This window comes from Chiloscyllium plagiosum, chromosome 14 (assembly GCF_004010195.1).
Source record: "Chiloscyllium plagiosum isolate BGI_BamShark_2017 chromosome 14, ASM401019v2, whole genome shotgun sequence".
NCBI classification, from domain to species: Eukaryota; Metazoa; Chordata; class Chondrichthyes; order Orectolobiformes; family Hemiscylliidae; genus Chiloscyllium; species Chiloscyllium plagiosum.
The window spans coordinates 15,513,635-15,530,287 of record NC_057723.1 but is presented as its reverse complement, the minus strand read 5'-3'; the positions used below and the strand labels follow the sequence as shown (position 1 = coordinate 15,530,287).

Genomic DNA, 16,653 nt, shown 5'->3' with positions numbered 1-16,653 from the left:
AATCTAATTGTGCTTCCTGTTCCAAGATCTTTATGTTGTCCTGTCCTTACATCATCCTCTATGTTTAGGGCCACAATGTCAATTTATCCAAAAATAGTCAGTTTACACCACGGGTGCAATTTCCCTGTCAATATAAGTGCAAGAACAAATGTGAGCAATTGGGCAATTTTGCTCCAACTGTAGACATTCCAATTCATGAACACACTCTACCAAGTCATTTTAATTGACACCAGTTCCGGGTTTGGAATAATTACTCACCTGCAGGCAGGTGTCACTAATTTAGATAATGTAATTCGAAAATAATACTAGCTATCAGAGGTTGACTGGAATTTTCAATCTGGAGTACAGGACAACCTGGAAGCAATCACCAGGAGGCCAGAGGACCAACCCTCCAGAATGCCTGAGACCCTCTCATACCTGCGAAGGTAAGCTGCATAATAGTGGCCTGGCACTTGGCATATCTTTCTTCCTGATTTTTTTTTAAACTGCTGAGAGGGCACCGCAAGAAAGTGATTTCCTGTCTCTCCCTTACCTGTGAGGCAGGCATCAAGTGAAAAGTAGACAGCATTGCAAATTTGAGGTTAAATCAAATCAGCCATAATGTAGGAGCAGGTTTGAGGATCTGAATGCAATACTCCTGCTCCTTGTTTGTATGTCCACATCCTCGATGGCCTCCTAATGCCTCTTGGATTGAGAGCCCACCCCCTGTCCTTAACTGGACACTAAATCTGCTCCCAGTGCACTCGTTATTCAGTTCAAACAAAATCACTGTCAGGTTTACATAGAGCGTACAACAATACAGCGCAGAATAGGCCCTTTGGCCCTCAATGTTGCACCGGCTTGTGAACTAATCTAAGTCCATCCCCCTAGAGTATCTAATCATCATCCATGTGCTTATCCAAGGATTGTTTAAATCTCAATAATGTTGCTGAGTTAACTCCATTGGCAGGCAGGTTATTCCATGCCCTTACCACTCGCTGAGTAAAGAACCTGCCTCTGACATCGTCTGATCATCTTGTATGTCTCTATCAATCCCCTCTTAGCCTTCTTCTTTCCATTGAGATCAGACCCAAGTCTCTCATCCTTTCTTCATAAGACCTTCCCTCCAGACCAGGCAACATCCTGGTAAATCTCCTCTGTACCTTTTCCAATGCTTCCACATCCATTTTGCCATAGGTCAACCAGAACTGTACACAATATTGCAAGTACGGTTATACTCGTGTTTTGTATAGTTGCAGCATGATATTACAGCTCCGGAACTCAATTCCTCTGCCAATAAAACCTAACACACCATATACCTTCTTAGCAGCACTATCAACCTGGGTGGCAACTTTCAGGGATCTATGTACATGAACTCCAAGATCCCTCTGCGCATCCACACTACCAATCTTTCCACTGACCCAGTACTCTGCCTTCCTGTTATTCTTCCCAAAGTGAATCACCTCACATTTAGCTGCATTGAACTCCATTTGCCACCTCTCAGCCCAATTCTGCAGTTTATCCAAGTCTCCCTGCAACCTGCAACATTCTTCCACACTGTCCACTACTCCACCAACTTTAGTGTCATCTGCAAATTTACTAACACATCCACCTATGTCTGCGTCTAAGTCATTTACGAAAACAACAATCAGCAGTGGCCCCAAAACAGAACCTTGTGGCACATCACTAGTAACCAGACTCCAGGCTGAATATTTTCCATCAACCACCACCTGCTGCCTTCTTTCAGAAAGCCAGTTTCTAATCCAAACTGCTAAATCACCCTTAATTCCATGCCTCTGCATTTTCCCCAACAGCCTACCATGTGAAACCTTCTCAAAGGCCTTACTGAAGTCCATGTATGCCACATCAAGTTCATGTATGCCCTACCCTCATCCACATGTTTGGTCACCTTCCCAAAAATCTCAATGAGGTTTGTCAGATACGACCTGCCCTTGATGAAACCATGCTAACTATCTGCAATCAAAGTGTTGCTTACTAGATGATTATAAATCCTATCTCTCATAATCCTTTCCAAAACTTTTCCAACATAAGGCTCAGGTGAATTGGCCATGCTAAATTGTCCATAGTGTTAGGTAAGGGGTAAATGTAGGGGTATGGGTGGTTTGCGCTTCGGTGGGTCGGTGTGGACTTGTTGGGCCAAAGGGCCTGTAAAGTAATCTAATCTAATATAATCTAAAAGTGCATAAAGCCAGGGATTAAAAGTCAAATCCCATCCTCATCTGTGTATGCTAATGGACTGAGTTGCTGATGTGTGGCAATGAGCAGAGGTATATGGGTGCCCTACCTTACCTGTGAATACAAGAGCGTTGTCAAAGTCATGGTCAAACAGCTATCCATGAGGCTCTCTTGCATTGAAGGTAGAAGACTACCTCACTCTGAGTACTGGAAGTCAGTCAGCAAAGCCAGTCAAAGAAAACCAGAACAAAATAATTTCAGCTGGCCTGCAAAGTTAAGAATCCTAAAATTAACTACTCAACTATCAACATTACCGGTATCATCCAAAGTAACCACAGCAATTTGTCGTGTGTTAGTGATCCAGAGATTGAGCTGCTTGCCTTTTAACTCTTCTTTGGACTAATTTCCCAATTCTAATTTGTTGTGTTTAGCAGCAAATGAACTCACCCTCTTGCTAAGTTAAGGGAGCCTGGCTAAAATGGCTGGCTCCTTTTAATACATAAATTCATTTGGTTTGGGAGAGCAGTATTCACAAGATGTGATCCTTTTTTAAATTCACTTTGTTGCCACCAGCAGAGGGGCAGGTGAATAAAGAATCGTCATCCTATCTGGAACTTTTGCACTTTGACAAACTTCGTCCCACCTCCACATCTTTTTAGTGTAAGGCCCTATCCCCAGCCCTAGGAGTTCAGTTTTGTTTCCACCCAGTGGAGTCGCTCAACTAACCAGTTACCACTGTCCACAAAGTTACCAAATAAGGGGAGAATGCGGTAACTGTCCGAATCCTAACAATATTGATAACCTCTTCCTTGGAGGACCAAACTCACGGTCGCCACGCCACTACGTTTCAACTCGGAATAACTTGGCTTCCCACTCCCAAGTGAAGATCAGATGTTTTTTTTTAAAAAAAAGCAAGTTCCAAACTTACCTCAGCAACCACAATTAGCTCAAACTGAGCAGCAGGAAGTCCATGGAAGGTCACAGGAGTAAACTCCATCTGCTCCGACCGCACGGACACGGAGCTGAGTTCCCAATCGCTGGGCTTATCGGGAAATGCAGTCCCTATAAAGTCGCCACTTGTATTTTGTGGGAATGAGCAGGCACTCCAAGTCCCAGACTGCAGCTTCCACTGGCCAGCCTGTCAAAAAATGTCAACAAAGTGCCGAGAACCAATAGGAGCAGGCCAGGGGGGCGGGTTCCTGCGAGATGAAGTTTTTCGGGAGTGTGAGAGTTTAGAATTACTGCAGTAAAAAAAATCCCCATAACTCAACAGCCAACACGGCAATGTAGGGCAAATAGGCAAAGAGAAGGAGCGATACCCTAACATCATCAAATGCCATGAAACCTCCCCTAGGCTTCTTCTCTTCAGCAACCCCAAGCGATGGGACATTTTTCAAGGCGGAAATAATATTTTTTTCCAGGGGAAACAGCATTGAAACTATTAAATCTTACCTGGAACAGCCGTAGCTATGTCTGAATCCAGAGCCATCGCGAATACCTTTGGATTTCTCTCCTCTCGATAAAGTGTTTTGGAACTGGAAGATCGATCAAGGAGCTATCGTGGGAAGCGAAAACTTGTGGATTTTTATTCCCCAAAATAAAATTTCTACTATCACAATAATTTGGCAGGGAGATTTAAAAAAAAGATCGCCCTTTGCTGGGGCTCTCGAACAGCGAGCGAACCAGCAGTGGTGCTGTCCAGGGTCCTGTAAACATCACGTTGCTATTACCTATCCCAGGACGCTGAAAGAATCCGGAGCTTGGAAGGGAAGAAGCGAGAGAGAGAGAGCGAACCACAACAAAAAATACACCAAGACTATTGGAGATTCCTAACGACACCTGCATCAACAGCACTTTCTAGCACCGTGTTAGCTTCGAAGATGTACAGTCTCGCAGCTCTCCGCCTCTACCTGTGGGAGACAATCGTATTTTTCAGGTAAGATTTCTTCTTTATAACCATTGCTATGTTCTCGTTTTTTTATAGTGAGTGGCGGCATGGAAATCAACGCATTTAATTAAAATGCACACACACACACACTGACTGGATTGTGCACCATTTAAGATTTTTAATACACACACGTATAGATAGATGACGAGGGATGATTATAAGTTGGCTTTTTTTTAGGAATGTCACCCGTTTCATTAGACCTGCTTTACCAAATCACCATTAAGTGGCACACGGTAATCTCATTTCGGCTTGACGAGTGTGCAGCTAAAGCCACAATATTAATTGTGCTGCATTGGATTAGACCGCAGTGATCTGTAGCTCACTGAAGCTGCCAGACCAGCGGCGCTCGCTGGGCAACAGCTCCAACTACCGGTCGGGTGGCGGACTGCAGCACACGCCGACTGTGTGAGGAAACTACTGACAAGTAACCATCTTAAAGCAAAGATATCGTGCTGCTTGTTGCAACTGGTTTAACTGTTCAGGTTGGGATAGAACACGTCCCCAAATCTTTGAGCATAGCACGGCCCATAACCAGGCACAATGCACGCTGTGACATCAGTTTTAGGGGTGCATATTAGGTTGGGTTTTAATGTTACTAATTTTCACATCTGCTGCTGCAGCAGATTCGCTATCGGGGCTACACCAGGTGCAGATGAAAGTTTCCGCACCACTTGGAAGCTGCACTGACGTGTGCTTCAAGCCATCACTCATCTTACTACCTCGACCGTTTCATATCAGTTCCATCAAGTTGTGTGGAACGCGCTGCTAATTGATAGTCTTGACTCATGCGTCTCCGCTCAGTGATAGACCTAGTTTCATCCCTTGAAGCTATCGACTTCAAGGGTCTCAATAGCGCATCAGAGTCGATGCAGCAATAAGGGTGTCAGGCACTGGGGGAAAAGAAAAGGGGGGAGTCATTATACAGGTCTATGATTCACATTCCACCCCCAAACGTGCTCCTTCTGAGGAGGACATTAGGAGGCGAGATAATTGAAATTACTCGCGGGGTGGGGGGGGGTTAGATTCTTTGAATATTGAGTGTTAGTGTTGATGATCCAAGAAATTGCGCACACTGCTGGCGTCTGCACAATCCCGGTTAATTGAATTTTCTCCCCCTTTCAATAGCGCTTCGCATTTAGAGTAGGGATTGGTGAGGAGACATTGATCACCCTGACTAAGAAATCGGGCTTCAGGAATACATACACTTGTATAAACGAACATTCTTCACAGGGTTTCGGTTTCATAAGCGATGGTTCGGTTCATACTCCAGATGCACTCTGATTTGGCACACTCGAGAATTTAAACGTATTTCTCGGAATAGTGAAGGTTAATTAATACTGGCAGTTGAGAATGGACTGAACTTGGCCCACTACATATCTACCGTTACAGGCAAAACAAAAGTCGAGCTTTCCTCACATTTATGTTTCAAACTACTGACAACTAGACTTGGTAAATATTCTGGTGGCGGAGCGAGGCCGTTCAACATGAGAAAGTGTCCCGTTATTGTGATAATCCGGGTAGAACGGCAATTACTGAAGAGCTGGTGAAATGCCCTCTTTACGTACGGCGGTGATTTTCATCTCTTTGAGTTGCAGTCGGGGGCGGTTGTGATGTTAAGTCAAGCATTGGCTTCTGTGCTGCAGAGAAACAATTATCATCCGCACAGCAGAGCGGACGTGATCATTGTAATGGTACACTGACATTAAGATTACGATTTATAAAGAAACCGTGTTGCTTAACTTCAGACCCCATTTATCTCTTCATCATCCGCATTCATTTAACAGGATTGGTTTATTGGCGTTCAGCAAGTATTTTGCCGTTTGACCTGTAACTGTACTGAGGCTAGGCAGAACATTTCAGGCTCTTCACTGACATTGCCCTTCCTTCTCTGTGTTCCCTTCGCACAGTTTGGCGGCGTCCAAAGAGGTGCAAGCCGCCAGAGCTGCCAACAAACCCCCGTCACCGTCGGACTTTCTGGACAAATTGATGGGCAGGACATCGGGTTATGATGCAAGGATCAGGCCGAATTTCAAAGGTATTATTTACAAGCGCTGAAAATGTTTGCAGCAATGCAGCCAACATAAATCAGTAGCTGTACACTCCTAACGCTAGCCAATGTCAGCATCCCGCTGCCGAATAGGACACTTTGCTCCAATTAGAAACACCTCGAATAATGCTTGTGTACTGTATGGTTGGGGATAGCCACCTTTTATGCCTAGATTTCTTTTTTTTTTTGGATAAGGGTGAACATAAAGTTTAGAGCAAAAAGGATTTAGTGGGCAGCGTATTCAAAAAATGAGTGGTGAGTCATGATAGGTTTCATCGGCTGAGATTATAATTAAGACAGTTACTGGGTTGTGTTGTCTTTAACAGTATTTGAAAATAGCTCAAGAAGTTTCTCTACTGTTCCTAGTATGTTCTGGAGAACATGCTACTTGCAACATGGTTTCTACTGACTTTTTTTTAATGAGCCCAATAAAATCAATTGAAACGACTTTTTGCTGTGATTTTGTCATTGTGATATCTTGTTGAAATGCTTATTTTCATTGGTATTCAACACATCAAAATCGTTTCTCAAAGGATTTGATACTTCAGTTTAGCAAACATCTGCAAGTCAGTAAATATGGAATATTGAAGTGGATAGTTTATATGTTTCAACAATCTTTCAAGCCCCATAAATAAACATAAAAAAAACCAATAGTTCTGCTGACCTGTTGATTTTAATCATACCTGATAAAATGCCTTCCCTAGGAAGCATTGGTCATGTTTGTATTGGCAAGTTTATGCTCAGGTGAGGAGAATATTGTGTTCCTCTGAAATGCTGTACCCGAATTGAGGCAAGTGGGAGAATTCCTATTTCTTAGTATGAAATATTCCCAAGCCAGTGATACATGTGTGCTCTGCTAAACACTATGCCTAATTCTCATGTCAGAACAACTTCAGCACACTGACATCCAAAACCCCACACCAGTGTGTTATTTCTTTATTTCACAAGCACTATTCTGAGAGTTGATCCAAGTTCAGTAATAAATCAGATGCTAAAATATGCAAAGTTTTATGTTTGGATTTGTCTTGCAGGTGCAAAGTTATCCAATGGAAATTGTTTTGTTTTTAATCCATGGCAGGAAATATGTTTCATGCCCTACAATAGGCAAAGACAAGTCAGGTGACATTGATATTTACAATTCCAATGATTGTTTTTCTACCCCAATTTGCCTCATACCAAAATATCTACTGATGTGGTTATAAAGTCCCTATGCATGTAGGCCTTGAAAAACTAATGAAGTGCATAAGTAAAGAAATGCAGTGAGTATTGTCCCTATGATTTTTATTCAATACTAAGTGTAACATAAGAGACTTGTTCATAGATTAGGTACTTGGTTTCAAATGTAGCAACATGGCTAGGATGGTGCCTAAAGGACAGGAATTTACGTATTTATGGTTTGTGGCTCTTTCTTAGAGAGGAAAGACATAAATTCAGCACATAAGTTTCAGGTGGGTTTTGATGTTTTTTTTCATGACATGTGCACTGCATGCAGAGCCAGCATTTTTTGCCCACCCCTAATTTCCCTTGAACTGACCAGCTTGCTCAGCCATTTCAGGAGGACAATCAAGTGCCATTCACATTGCTATAGGTGTAGGCCAGATCAGGTAAAGGCAGCAGAGCTCCTTTCCTGAAGAACATCTATGAACCAGCAAGATTTTGAAGAGTATTGTTCTCCATTAAACTAAACTAAATTTTATTTTTAATTCCAGACGTATAATCAAATTCAAATTTCTCCACCTGCTGTGATGCAATTCGAACCCATATCCCTAGAACAGTAGCTTGGATCATAGGATTATTAGATCAGTGAAAATAGTACTATACCACTGCCTCCTCAGTTGGAGTCAGTATTCAAATAATTAGTCTTTACATATACTCTTGCAGTCGCATTCTCCCCCTTCCTTCTCCCACTTCTCCACTTGTCACAACAATGGGAGGTGATTATTTATATATTATATGAAGGCTGAATCATTCAGTATCAATTAGCGAGGTTCCTTTAGTAAGAAAGTCATTCCTTGCAAGCAAACTTAATTAGCCAACATGCAAAGATGATCACTAAAAGGTTTAAACTGTGTAAATATGTACATAATGCAGTCATATCTTTCTTGAAACTCTCTTGTAACATACAGGAACATAAAAAGAATTTTAAAAAGAAAAAATCTGCATGTCCTTTTAAAAGTACTTCAGCCAAGTAATCGTTAAACTCAGGAAAAATAATTATACACAGATTGTCCAAATTTTGGAACATGTGTTTTCTACATACATTGGCAGTAAATCTATTGGCAATAAAAAGGCATTCTGGATCAGTTATGGTTGGCTAATTTCTCTTTTCTGGAGATGATGTAGATTTTGAATTCTTATGTAGAAATACTTTGCTTGCAGTGAGACATTCCAGTCATTTTTCAATTCTCAGATTTTAATGACAGAGAGAAAAACAGGGAAGAAAGGGAAAGTAAATGTTTTTGCTCCAGACAAGGTATCTCTTTGACTGCTGGTGTTCAAAGTCCAATTGAATTAGTACACCCACAAACTGGATCATATAATCTCTCCATGATGGTATTGCACCCTCAGTGACTCCAGTCCAGCAACTTGTGTTCTTTGTAATTGAAACATTTTCTCCTTCCTGCAGCCACTTTCCTTTCGCTTTGCAATGTGCTCTTTCCAAAATGTCCAACGTATAGATATATGTCCGGTCAATGATAGCACATCTTCATAACAATATAACTCACTAAAACTTCGATACTGGGAACACAGCACATAAAAATCAAAGACACATTATTATTATGAGAGATTAATTGCAAAGAAGAAGTACCCGTAACATGTTCAAACATATTAGTAAGTTCTAAGTTCAGGTAGTTGGACAGGTAAATGTTGGTTAAAATTCAATGCAGATAATTGTAAGACATTTTGAAAAGAAGAAATCTACTCTGAAAATATTTAAAATAAGATAGAGATATTCAGAGTCAAAAAATCTAAATGGCACTTGAAGTGGCATTGTAATTGATAATTCTGTAATTGACCATCAATGCCTGTCATGTCAAATTCCCACAAAGGTCCCACTTCAGAGTCATTTGTTTGAAGAATTACTAAAAGGGTGACAATGCCCTATCCACAAGCCCATGTAACCTTTAGGCCAATTAAAAAGCCTACTCTCCCATTAGCATTGGGTACCCCAACATAGCTGAAATGCAGATTCATGGTGGCAGTCTGAGAAGGGAAGAACCTACGTAACATGCCCTGAACCTGCTATTGCCATCATTCCATGACCAAAGCTGCTAACTCTCCAGTTATACGGTTGAACATCCATGATAGCAACTTGGCTGTAAATGTTTGTGATATTAATCACTTCTAAAGAATGCTGTCTACCTTCCACCACGCCCCACCACCACTTCTGCCCCCCACCCCCACCCCCACTACTCCCCACTCACACATGCCCACATATAACAACTAATTAATAGAGCTCATCTCTGGTCAGGATGCAAAAATGAGAGTGATACATTCTTTTTATTTCCACATCAATCTCAAAAGCATCATCCTGAAATATATAGAAAACACCCACTCTGTCCACTGATTTGGCTGCTCTTCAAAGGCTGCATCAGGTGTCAACATATTGCAGATTGGGACCCAAAACTTCATCTAATTTCAGGATCCTGATTGCAGAACAAAACATTCAAGCCTTGGTGCCGATGTTAACAACTCTTAGGTTGATGAACAAAAGTGCTGAAAAGATATTTTTCATAAACAAAATCATAGAATTCAAAAACAAAGAGGTAAAAGTAAACCTATAAATATCATTAGTTAAGCTGCATGTAGAATAGTGTGCCTGATCATTACAATGGGATTTTCTAAGATGTTATTGGAAGTGAGATGGACACAGATACAACAGTTCTCAGGGGAAAGTTGGATCTATACATAGAGGAAAAATGTTACGATGTTATAGGAAGATAGCAGGTTACAAACTAATTGGATATCACTTGCAAATAGCAGTCATAAGAGCAACGGGATGAATAGCTTCTTTTTTGTGTTAGAGCATTCCTCTAAGTCAATGTGGTTATAATGTAATATTAAAATATTATTATAATAGAATATGCCTATAAATCAATCATTAATGTAAGGAAGCTGCCATTCTGGCCTGCTTTGGTCGCTCTGTTACATTGTTAAAACTCAGTATGTTCAGAATTGGTCTAGAAAACCAACATAATTAAAGTAAGCTTTTATGGCATTCAAGGATGGACAGTAAATGGTAACTTCCCAGTGTAAATTATAAAAAAATTCAAACAAATGGATAGAGAGGATTGCCGAAATATAGAATCGTAGAGCATGTTAAAAACACAAATGGATTTTTTAAGATTAAATGTGGAAAGGACAAGAAGGTGCTGAGAAATTTACCATCCCTTTTGAAAGCCTATTTGTATTTTTCCTAACATATTGAAAAAATGTATATCGCAGCTCAGTTATAAAAGCTAATAAACATCAGCAGAGTTAACTTAAGGAAAGTTGGCAATAGCTGAATAACTTTCCATAATATATTGCATATTAAAAATGAAACATCAAGATTTAAGGTAATATGTCATTGATAGTTCTATATGATATATTAGCAATAGGAATGTGATAAATTTATTCATAGCATTTTCTCAGTATGGAGGGAACAACAAGAAAAATGAACAAAAGTGGTTGATCAGAGGCTTATTCAAATGATGACAGGCACAGTATTAACAATAACGGGCATGGGGATGGAAGTATTATTTAATATGCTAGGCACAGATATATTCACATTGTCAATGGATATGGAGCATTAAAAAGCCAGTAGTGGAGAAAAATAGGATAAGATCAAGGATAGCCAGAATGAGAAAAAGCAAAATTAATAGACCTGCACAGGAAAAGACCAGCAGAAGAAGATGGAGATGTTAATTGTGCCAAACACCAAAGAACCTGAAAGTTCAGCAGCTGGCCCAAAGTCAAATTCTATTCTAAACTTAAAGTTTGCACAATGTGTACATTTTGTAATTTGAATTCAGATTCCATAAACTAAAAATAATTTCAATTGATCTTTCAAATTGCTTACAATGCCAAAATTATGAACATCAATTCCATTACTCTAAACATATCTGACAAATTACCCTGCAATCATGTGAATTTTCATTCATTCCAATATAAATACTTCTGGTCTTCCGTGTCATTTTGGTGAGTGTATTACATCAATCCTAACTCACCAGGATTTTAAAGCTTCTTAACCAGCAACAAATTTGCTCAGAAATTCATTTGAATATTGAGCAAATAAGCTAAGACGAATTAGAACAGTCAATTTTGTTCATAACAGTTTTGTTCGCAGCACAATACATTTACAGTAATGATTGCTATCACTGTGAGCATTATATCTTGCTTTTCCAAATCTAATTTCTGCATAATTTTATTTTGTTAATCAATAAGTCTGTTTTGATTGTGGTCCAAAATATTTTGTTATTCAAATATGGCATCAGTCTAGCCAAACAAGGTGATATGCACTTTTCCAAAGGCAATTTATGGAAATTAATTTTTAAAAAAATATGGTCCTGTGCCAAATTATGCCAACCACATTTGAATATTAATCAACATTTTCAACAATGTTATTTCTGAAGTTTGATCCAGTTTATTCCACATTTCACTAACCACATCAGGATTGCTCAAAATCCCTTTTGTCCTGTGTGAATAGTAACATTTCAATGCAATTCATCAACATGAATATTACTTAAGAGATGGTCAAAAATAATCACAGATTTTAAAATTGCTTCAATGAATAAGTTGTGCTTCATATAATGTTGAAAGATTAGTTGAAAATGTTATTAGACAACTTAGAATAATTTTATTAATAACCATAGCAGATTTGTTGAAAATTTGCTAACTAAATCAACTGAATTTTGTTAAGAATGATAGTGCAAAAATATGATTATGATTGTTAGTTCAATATTTCATTGATTTTGCACTGGGGTAAACATTGCATTGAGTAGTGTACTTTAATATGTTTTTGCAGATGATTTTGTGCTCTTTGTTTGGTCTCCTTCACACAGAATTACTCAAGCTTTCATAAATGTTTTCTGTGCTTCCATTACCAACATTTCATTTGCTTCTGCTTGAACAGCAACTACAGTATAACTGCAATCAAGAACTCAGTGCTGAGAAACATAACTGCAGTCTACCCTTCCAATGCACTACAGGTTGTGCTTCATGTCACATTTCTGAACCAGCATTATTTGAAGGACGAAATGAAACCATATTTGCTATTCTTAGACAACCCTCAATTGTTTTGCATAAAGACCAAGAAGAGTTGAGTCAATTGATCTCAATGAGGATAATATAACAAATACTACAGCTTATACAGTTGTCAAGCTTCAATTGGGGAAGAGGAGTCAATTGGGGTTATCATTTCTGGTCACTCTTCCACAATTCCTGCTAGAAATGTCTTGAATATTGTGTCTGTGGTATTTTCCTGTACCATGGTCAAATAGATTGCCAACATTCATGAAATAGGCTTGCACAGGAATAATGGTCAATTGTGAAATCACCCAACTGTCATTGAAGAATCCATATTCAGCCTGAGTCAGTGCCTTTAAAAGAGCAGCAGAATGAATTGAGGAATACTGTGGAATGTGTTGTGGTTTTTCATTGAGTTGTTTACTAAGCCAGTAACACAATTATTTGTGAATCATTTATATAGAATATAACACTGTGCTATCAGGTACCAATATTCCTTGTTGCGTTAGATAAAATATAGAGTGCGTAGGCCTAAGTTGGAAATAAGATTGATTTAAGTTCAAAAGAATTTCTTGTCGTAGACATTAACATTTTATCACTACTCAAATCAGAGCAATGTTCTTTAGACACTGATTTACACTTTCAGTGTTACCAGCCTCTTTGGAAATATGACCTTTTCTGGCAATAACTTCTTCGATTCCTTTTGTCAGTTTCACAAACTGCAACAAAAAACTCAGGATGGCTGAGCTTATATCTGGATGTGTCATAAAGCCTGGGACAGACTTCCTATAAAATATGCTGAGCTGGAAATACATTCGACTTGACATGGCTGTTGTTTAAACAGCAGTGAGGCAGAAACAGTTCTCTCTTGTTCCTATGGAAGTGCTTGAAAATCTGACTCTGTCTCTCACTGGATGGTTAATTGCTTGGAAAAGTTAAAATACATGGAATAATCACTGACAATGAGCAGTTTAATAATTCAGTATTTGTACCATATTCTGGAAGTGAAATTTAGCACGTGTTAAGAGAAAAGAAGGCTTATTGGTCTATAATATTACAATATGAGACAGCAGCTTTGTGCAATAATTTTGTAGTGACTATTTTTTGAAATCATAACAAATGGAGCTTACATTTTGATGCTATAAAATTCTGCTACAAATGAAATTCTCAGAGGATTTAGAATTGTGGTGTTTGGAGTCTGAAGAACAGAAAATTCCAATTATTTGCAATATATTTTGAAGGTAAAGTATGTGAATGGTTGTTGTCAATTGCTGTAGCATGCTTTTTGGGTCTTCAGGATTTATCATTGCAAGTCTCCACTTTCCCAAAGACCTGCACAACGTGAACAAATAATGAAGGGACTCAAATTGCTGCCTTCACTGAACTTGACAGAGAATATTTAACACACTTGATGCTGGGAAATTGCCTTAAATAAATTTGTTTTACTTATTCCATGTATTGTCCTGTCAACTGTGTCAAGCACTGAATTCCAGGTAACAGCATTTGTTCCTTATTGCTTTCACATAATACCATTTAAGTTCAAAGCTCAGTTGTCAAACTTTTCATAGCTTGAGGGTTTTGCATCTAACAGCTTATTTTATCCCCTGCTTAGTTCAGAAACAATGGGTTATGCAAGTGGGTTCAGATTGCAATGTTGACGTGAGATATTGTTGAGATACAATATTATTTGCATCGATATATTACGTCCTGGTATCTGATTCACATTACCTGAATTATAACACTTAACATACACTAAAATATGACAGCTTTGGAAAGAACATATTTTGAGGAGTAACACATTTGACTTCATTTGGCTAAATTGCTAAAATCTGTGTAGCAAAATATTAACACTTCACAGAACTGAAAACTGCCCTTATTATTTAATCAGTAGTTGTCTTGGAATAAATGAAATAGTCTAGAAGAGCCCCAGGAGCTGTATATGCTTTAGTCTATCTTGACTTAGGGATATCATCAGGTCCTTTGACAGTACCACTTGTATTACCATTCTTGGTGCGTCAGTTATCACACATTCTGTACTTGCAACAAGAAGTTACATTTCTATGGCATTTTTAAAGTTTTTCAAATCTCTTTTTAGGAACATTTTCTGATGCAGAAAGGTGCAAGGCTATGAAAGATTTAATACTGTGGAGAGCCTTCAATACCAGTCAATGTGATGATATCAAATGGCCATGGTGGTAGAACAGCTTAGGATTCCTTAATAAGGCATACCACCCAGGTGCTCCACATCTTTGTTACAATACTCGACTGGCATTCAACATTCAATGTTCAGCTCTTTCACTGCAGTAATAGCATTGTGTATTATCTGTAAAATACACTGCAATGACTTACCCAAACTTCTCAAACAGTACCTTCCAAACATACAACCTCTACCATTTAGAAGGACAATGACAACCAATAGATGGGAGCACCACAACCTGCAAGCTCTCCTTCAAGATGCACACCATCCTGACTTGGAACTATATCATCACTATTTCACCTTCATGGGTCAATATTCTGGAACTCCCTTTCTAAAGACAATGTGTACCTACACCACAAAGACTGCAGCAGTTGAAAACAGCAGCTTACCATCACCTTCTCCAGGGCAATTACTGAAGACCAACAAATGCTAAATAAGCCAATGCTGCCCACTTTCTATAACTGAATTACCATATCAGTGCAACTTCTTACTCAGTTGGTAAGATGCAATATGTTGTGCCTTGTTTAATAGCAGAATATCTTCTTACTAGAGTAGTAAGTGGATTTCCTTCACAGCACCAGACCAAACAGGCCCTGTAGATTTCTACCCTTAAAAAGGATGATGACAGCCAACCTAACATATGGTGAGCAATGCTACAGACTGCCTTATACAGCATGGTAAACAGTGGTGCAGATTCCATTTAGGTGCCTCATACAACTTGCAGGCTGTGTTGGTGGTCAGAATATTTCTTTAGACACAGCTTTAAGAATCCAGCTCATGCAGATGGTCAGCAGCAGGAAGAGCTGAGCTTTCAAACACCTTACAGAGTAAAACCTTCATTAGGGCAGAAGGTTCTGTATCCTCTCATGAATCAAGTTGAGAAACAACTTGCAGAGATGATAGATTGGATGTAATTTCTGAGTTATGAAATGAACTGAGTAGTCTTTGGGAATGATTGCAGTACCGAAACATAAAGGATACATCTGAATTTGTGCCAACCTCACACAGTTCACCAAGGTGGTGGTGTGAGAAATCCATCCCAAGCCTATGACTGAGGACAGTTTGTTTAACATTTCCAAAAGTTATGTTTTCCCAAAAGTTAATGCTAACAGTGGATTCTGACAGGTGCGATTAAGATGAGAAAACAGAATTGTTTCTTATATGGGAGTTTTTTTGCTTCAAACATTTCAGATTGCCTCTCATGCAAAGTTTTTCAGTAGATCATACCCAACATTTTACAAGGTTTTCAATGAATCATATGCCACATGGATATCACAATGATAAACAGAGAAACTGACCATGCTCAGAAAGAGTGTGCAGTCTTCAAAACTGTACAGGCAGGAAAGCTCACCTTTAATGACGTCTGTGAATTCTAACAATAACCTGTTCATTTTTTGGGACATTTACCAATAGTCATTGCATAAGGACAGAGCCACAGAAAATTTTAAAGAGTTTTCCATTCCAAAGTCCATTCATGACTTATAACGATTTTTAGGGATATTAAACTGATTGGCAAAATTTTTGCCTCACTTGGTATCTAACACAAACCTTTTCAGGCTGAAGAAGATGCAAGTTATGATGTTGAAACTTGTATCAGGAGAATGTTTCTTGGAGGATCAATGTCCTAGCCTACTGTAATCCATCCTTTCCAAGCACCATAACTGTTGGTACTTCATCTACAGGCTTAGGAAACATTCTCTTCCAGGGACAATCATATGAATGTAATAAACCACTCTTCTGTCCATAACAGAAACTGTAAGACACACAAAAACAAGGCATGGCATGATTGGGAAAGAGGCTATTGGTTACATGGAGTTTTAAGAGATTTACAGAATATATCTTTGGTGGTATTAGAGACAAACATAGAACATAGAAGAATACAGCGCAGTACAGGCCCTTTGGCCCTCGATGTTGCGCCGATCCAAGCCCACCTAACCTACACTAGCCCACTATCCTCCATATGCCTATCCAATGCACGTTTAAATGCCCATAAAGAGGGAGAGTCCACCACTGCTACTGGCAGAGCATTCCATGAACTCATGACTCGCTGAGTAAAGA

The 16,653-nt window shown here is 39.2% G+C and overlaps 1 protein-coding gene and 1 long non-coding RNA gene across 4 annotated transcripts in view; one reads left to right on the top strand and one right to left on the bottom strand.

The window, feature by feature from the left end:
• LOC122556518 overlaps positions 1 to 3,227 on the bottom strand; it is a 59,994-nt gene extending 56,767 nt beyond the window's left edge. The window contains exon 1 of the long non-coding RNA XR_006313552.1: positions 3,104 to 3,227. This is a non-coding gene — a long non-coding RNA (uncharacterized LOC122556518). The remainder of the gene's footprint in view (positions 1 to 3,103) is intronic.
• A 156-nt stretch (positions 3,228 to 3,383) lies between these two features.
• glra1 (glycine receptor, alpha 1) overlaps positions 3,384 to 16,653 on the top strand; it is a 174,701-nt gene continuing 161,431 nt past the window's right edge. For all 3 annotated transcript variants that reach the window (XM_043703247.1, XM_043703245.1, XM_043703246.1), the window contains exons 1-2: positions 3,384 to 4,111; positions 6,031 to 6,158. In XM_043703247.1, coding sequence (XP_043559182.1) covers positions 4,056 to 4,111; positions 6,031 to 6,158 — 184 coding nt within the window. In that variant the 5' untranslated portion in view covers positions 3,384 to 4,055. The remainder of the gene's footprint in view (positions 4,112 to 6,030; positions 6,159 to 16,653) is intronic.